At 47.3% G+C, this 6324-nt stretch overlaps 1 protein-coding gene across 3 annotated transcripts in view; it reads right to left on the minus strand.

Moving 5' to 3' along the window:
- Positions 1–1878: 1878 nt before the first annotated feature.
- The window catches only part of Rnf183 (ring finger protein 183), a 7845-nt gene continuing 3399 nt past the window's right edge, over positions 1879–6324 (minus strand). For 2 of the 3 annotated variants that reach the window (XM_029476810.1, XM_021159196.1), the window contains 2 exons: positions 4869–4950; positions 1879–2930 (listed from right to left, as the gene is read on the minus strand). In XM_029476810.1, coding sequence (XP_029332670.1) covers positions 2316–2888 — 573 coding nt within the window. In that variant the 5' untranslated portion in view covers positions 2889–2930; positions 4869–4950 and the 3' untranslated portion in view covers positions 1879–2315. Of the gene's footprint in view, positions 2931–4849; positions 4951–6324 lie in introns of those variants that run through there. The other variant, XM_029476811.1, reaches the window with a different exon arrangement.

A 6324-nucleotide genomic window follows, 5' to 3' on the forward strand; every position in this document is an offset into this window, starting at 1 on the left:
TTAAGAGAATTCATTCTTTTAAGATTGCTGGGTGGACTTGAATAACTGCTGAATTACCCAGCTGTAAGCAGTGGAACTATGTGAACCTGTATGAAATGATTGCACAGTGCTTTATGGAGAACGTTGGTCATTGGCAAGACCTGGACTGGGCATGTGGCCTGATTGCTGGCTGGTCAGCCTTTCTACCTCTCTGCCTGTGGATGCCATGGACAAATCACTGACTTTATGAACAGTGGACTTTTCCCACTCCTGTGTCTTGATTTGGAGCCTGTTGCTGCTTAGTAGAGTTGAATCTTAGGGTAGGTGATACTTCTTGGACACCGCTGCAGGCCTCCGTCCCTAATCTAAGCACGCCCAGTGGAAGTGCTGCCAGTGTGTTTCTAGATGCCCTGTAAGTGGGTGAGACTGCTTGCTAGGATTTGATTCTGAAATATCCCAACACTGTTGTGCCATTAAACCCTCAGGACATAGGACCTGGCTGGTACAAATAAGTCACCAACAAAGGGTTGTTGGAAGTTTTTAGCCCAGCTTCTATCTCCAGCTGCCCTCTGCTTCCTGGTATGCTCTGGTGTGGTGAGCATCTGCTACAGGCTCCTCCCTGTGCTCTGTACCCTCTGAAACCTTGAGCCCCAATCAACCTCCCCTCCAGTTATCTCTAACATGTATTGTAGTCACAGTGAAGTAAAGGTGATTAACACTGCCCCAAGGTTAGAACTAACAAATGCTAAGTAGGAGCTAAGATCCTAACCCTCTGTCTCAAAAAAGAAAAGAAAGGAAGAAGAAAAGAAAATCTGTTCAGTATAACAAACTACTAGTTTCGGGGATCCCCGGCGTCCTGAGAATGTAGGCTGTATTCTGAAGCAAAGGACTCCAAGGTTAACCCTGGGCTGAGCCTCCTCCAGCGTCTGCTTCCCTGGGCCAGGGTCTCTGGAGGAGGAGAAATTCCTTCCTGGGCTTTTTCCATTTCTTCTCTGCCCCTGTCCCTCTTAGTTCATAGAATATGGAGAGATGTTGCCAGATGTACTTGCTACAAAGCTAAGCAAAAATGTGTAGAGAAGTGAGGTTGATAGGAAATTTGAGGTTCACTATCAGGGCAATTACCTGATGAGGTCAATGGAGACAGGTGAGAGTCTCAGGAGGAAATGTGGGTACCTTTCCAGTTTCCTAATGGAGAAATCTCCACGTCGGAGTTTAAAACTGTCTGGTTTTACTAAATCAAAATATAGTTTATAAATTTTATAATATCTTACTCCTTTGTGCCTCTAAGGAAGTTGTAAATAAATGATACTTCTGTGAAAATACTCTTTAGAGCAAATAAAACTGACTCAAGTTCTGATCTCTGACAGCTTATTCTATAAATTAAAAAAAAAAAAAAACTTTTTCTAATTGTGTTTTAGACACTTTGAGATTGCTTCAAAGTTGGAAGCCAGGACATGTCCGAACCAAAGAGGCAACATTTATGTGGCACAGTGTCAAGCAGCTGCTAGCTGGGCTTAGTTTTAGGTTCTGTCCTATGAAGAGAAATCCAAGGTCACTTCCTGCGCTCCACACTGCTCAAGCCTGAGAAGGCAGCTGAATCACCTTGCCCAGGTAGTCTGCCTTAGCTTTTAAGGGCAGAACTATGGAACAAGGCTCTATCTGTCCTGCACACACTGACCAGGAGGAATAGAGACCGTTAGCTCAACCCCAAGTTCTTCCCAATCACCCTGGCTTCCTTCACCTTTACATTCATCTCTTCACTCCATCTGAAGACATCACCCTGTACACCCTCCCTTCCCCTGAGGGTGTTCACCTACCACCTCTGGACCATTCTGTCTTTTCTTCCCTCTCAGTCTGCCCAGTAAAGGTTGTGGAAGGAAAAAAAAAATCAATTACTTAAAGAATGCAGGCTAGCTTTACTGGAAACGGTGGCAAGAATCAGGAAAGGCTGAAAGGGGAGACAAGCACGTGGGCCCACAGAATTGAAACACTTTCCAGAATTATCAGCAACACACAAACAGCTCAACACTGCTCCAGTGAAAGAGGCTCCGAGCTCTCTCAACTAGTTGGATGTCTGGGTGGTGCAGTCCAGCCCTTTGGCACAACTGTAGCCATAGAACTGCTTCTCTACCCTCTGTGAACCCGTAGTTTATGATCAGGTCCCTGGTCCTTTAGCTCTTCTCTTCCTGTTGGGCCGTCTCTGTTCTCCAAGATAAACCTAGCAGCCCCCTAGGCTGTAAAATGAGCAAGAACGGTAACACCAATGGTTTCGCAATAGTCCTCGGTCCAGCAACCACTGAGAAAGGCTCTGTTCCTTGTCCTGGAACACAGAGTGCTCACCCCATGCCCCAAAAGAACTGCTTAGTCCAAAAGATGGAGAAGATGAGCAGCAGGGTGACACTGAGGATGACAGCCATTAGATAGGCGAAGATCCGGAAATGAGGGTTGCGGACACACTCTCTGAGAGAGTAGTGACTGGGGATGGGCACCGGCCTGGTGTCAGGGGCTGTGTCCTGAGGGAGCCCAGTCTGGCTCCCAGGCTCAGCGCCAAGGTCCAGGGTGTAGACCCGAGGCTGACGCAGGAAGTAGCGGCTCTTGGGCTGGTCCTTGAGACAGAGCTGGTGGCCCTCCAGGATGACATGGTGGGGCTCTAGGCGGAGCAGGGTCAGCATGGCAGTGTCTGTAGGCAAGTCAGTGACTGGCTGCCCTGAAGCCAGCACGGTGGGCTGACGACAGAGTGGGCAGAGCAAGCGGCGCCTGGCTGGGGTCACCAGGCTGATGTGGGCCAGGCATTCCACACAGAAGGAGTGACAGCAGTCTAGCACTTTGGGGGTGTGGAATGTGTTGTTGAAAGGGTTCCAGCAGACGGGACACTCGGCTCTGAGCTCCTGGCCCTGTGGTTCGCTCATCCTCTGATCACATACAGGGAGCCGGGACCTCACGAGGATGCCCTGTTAGGAGGGAGAAAGAAAGTATACCCATGGAGTGCTGCTGTCCCTGGACTTGGTCTGCAGCTCTCAGTTCTGAGAGGATAAAAGCTATCCACCCACATGTCACAGGTGGAGGAATGTATGTCTGAAAGCATTTTGTCCAAGAGCATCCAGGCCTGGGTCACAGACTCACGTCTGACGCTACACAGCTGCCCACCGCCCAGGGTGGAGGACTGAGCAACCCTATTGGTTACCTTTCTAGCAGCACCGGAATGAGAAGGCAGTGGAAGGAACAGCGCTGGGGCTTTGGGGATGCTAAAAATGTAGCCTATGATCCCCGCATTTGCTCTAGGCTGCCTTGGCTCTACCGAGCAAGAGAGAACAACTCATTCAGTGAGTTTTGCTAAAGAACAGGTGCTTCCTTCCCTGCAAACTCAAGTCCCTGACTAGAGCAGAGATGGGCTCTGTCCCTCCTCTGGAGACAAATGCCAGCCCCCTCTCTGCTCTTTCCTTTGGGGCCAGTGGCCAGCTCTTCACACTCAACTGACTAGTCCTGGTCCTGGTGAACAGTTCTTGAGAAGACTCCCCTCCTCAGCCCCCCAGACCAGCTCTGTGTGTCTCTTCCTAGTTCTCTGCCTCCCCTGTTTCCTCCCACTTTCTCCCAACACCCACCTGGGTTTCTGCGAATTGTAGGAGGGGAATCAGAAAGACCACTCTGAAGGGTCAGAGTTCCCCGTCTCTCCCTCTCCTGAATCCGCCTAGCTTTGGGAAACTGCCACTTTGCCACCAACCCCAGGGCCGTTTCCATGACAGCATGCTCACAGCACCTGCAGCTGCCAGGTGGCCCTGGCTGCAGCCTCAACACACTTGCCTGGAGTCAAGGCCAGAGTGGTGCCTGGGAGACCCAAATGAGACACACAGAGAAGCAGTCATGAATCCCCCCTAACAGACAACCCCCCCTCCCCAGATACACACAGTTGAATGTAGATACAGGTCCAAAGGTGGCCCCTTTCATTCCTGAAATCACCAGATTGGAAAGGAAAGGGTGACAGTTTCCTCCTCCTAGATCACCATGAGGACAAGTCTTCTGGGTCTCCTCTCTCTTGGGCCCTCGTTTCTTTTCTGAAAGGCTGGCATCTCCTTGTGCACAGGAGCTGCCTGCCATATGCTACGCTTGCTACACACACCTGAAGGATCTGACGACCAAATTCCCCAAAGCCTGTTTCTCACCTCCTCTTTTAACTTGGTAGCTGCAGCCAAAATAGGCAACCCTTTAGGACAGGGACAGTCAACAGTCCCAGAGCGACCATTTGGCCAGCCTTGAAGAGAAGCATTCTGTCTCTGCTTCCTCATTTAAAGCGGAAACTCTTAACTTTTATCTCTTGCGTATTTTGTTCACTTAAATTATTTGAGGAGCTGAGTTGCTGTCAGGGGGACGAGGGTGGGGATGTCCTTAAAACTACTTCTCCATGGAAACCATTCGCTTTACGTGGGAACTGGAAGTGATTCCGTCTAGTTACAACACCGGGGGTGACACTGGGACGTGTTTTTGGAATTCTACAGTTACAAACACAGTCCACCTGCAAGGTATGTGGAAAGAGCTAAATAGAAAGTATTCCTGTTTCCTCTGAGATTCCTCGCGTCAGTAAAGACCCAGGAACTGTGTAAGGGAAGATTTCAGGGTAGTTCCAGTTCCTTAGAGAACTTATGGGATGCTCTATACCCTGACCAAATTGATGCCTGAAGCAAAACCTGTGTCCACTTTTACCCTGGGCCTCCTGGCTTTATCTACATCTTAGTCTCTGCTCTAAAGATGAAGCTCTGAAAATGTTTCATTTTCAAGGAAATGATATTCAGGGAGAGATGGTACAGCCATAACCAAAGCAAGGAGGGCCACTAGGATTTGTGCAGATGCCCCATGCAATGAGCTGTTCACCTACCCAGTCACTGAGTGCTTACCACATGCCAGGTGCTGTACCAGGTACTGAAAGATAGAGGGGAATAAAATTGACCTTCTCTTTTCTCTCATGACATTCATAGGCTGTTGAGGCAAAAACAGTATCTCATGAGTAATGAGAAACAAAGAAATAACAGATCTCACTATAATATATACTGTATGTGTATATCTTTCATTATAATACATACCATATACATTATATACCTTTATTTTAGTAAAAGAATGTGCCATCTCACCTAATGAAATACATGACTTTAATTAGTGTAATAAAGAATAAAAATGGAAGCTTTCTCCAAAGAGGTGATGTGATTGCTAACACAGTCTTGAAAAGAACCAGCCAGACAGAGTGAGGGAAGAGCACGCCAGCCCAGAGGTGAGTTCTGCCAGTATGAGGAAGTGAAAGGCAGATGGCTGAAGGGCTGGGGAAAGCAAGAGTCCAAAGTGCTCACAGCAAAGGCAGGAGGGAAAGTCTGTTAAGTCCCAAAACTCATTTGAGTTTTATTGATGGGGTATAACTCATCCTTGACTTATTTTCATTTGTTTTTAATTTGAGGTAGTTTCTTATGTTACAGCTTAGACTGCCTTGAACTTGCTGTTTGTCCAGCCTGGGCTTGTGGAAATGTAGGTCAGTTATGGCTACAACAGCTAGTTCAAGTGTATAATGGTGCTGTCTGATATAGGTCAGGTGAGAGACACACAATGAACATCTGAAAACATGTTCAGCATCCTTAGCCTCAGGAAAATGTAAATGAACAGTCTATTGAGATCTGAGTGGCTATCAATAAAACAAAGAACAGTGACAAGGTGTCCATTCAGGTGATATGTGAGAAATTTGCCACCAAGTCTGATGACCTGAGTTCCAGTCCTTGGACCCACATAGTAGAAGAAAAGAACCACCTTCCATAAGTTGTTGGATCCCCTGAGACTGGAGTTACAAGCGGTTGTGAGCCACCATGTACTGGTTATCAAACCTGGGTCCTCTGGGACAAGCAACCAATGCTCTTATACCCCGAGCCGTCTTTACAGCACTGATGCTTAAAGTCTTTAAGAAGGCTAAAACATCCAAGAGTCCACATTGTCATTTCATACAACTCTAGGCTAACCCAAAATATATAATCCATAATGAATATATGGAGGACGTAGGGGTAAATAGAGAGGGCAACTGGAGGAGAAGGAAATATCACATGCTTCTCATATGTGGAATGGAAACACATATGATATAAGAAGGCACGTGTGATATAGGAAGGGGACCAACAAAGGAGATGAGAGGGGAGGTAGGAAGGGCAGTGAGGGGATGAGTCAGCAAAGTGCAATGATGAGTCAGCAAACTACAAAGATCTGTGAGCGTGACATGATAAAGCATGTCATTTCATAAACTAGCTATAAAATTTTAATTTAAAGAGAAAAAAAAAAGAAAGGAAGGAAGGAAGAACGAAAGAAAGAGAGAGAGAGAGAGAG

Source organism: Mus caroli, chromosome 4, assembly GCF_900094665.2.
Source record: "Mus caroli chromosome 4, CAROLI_EIJ_v1.1, whole genome shotgun sequence".
NCBI classification, from domain to species: Eukaryota; Metazoa; Chordata; class Mammalia; order Rodentia; family Muridae; genus Mus; species Mus caroli.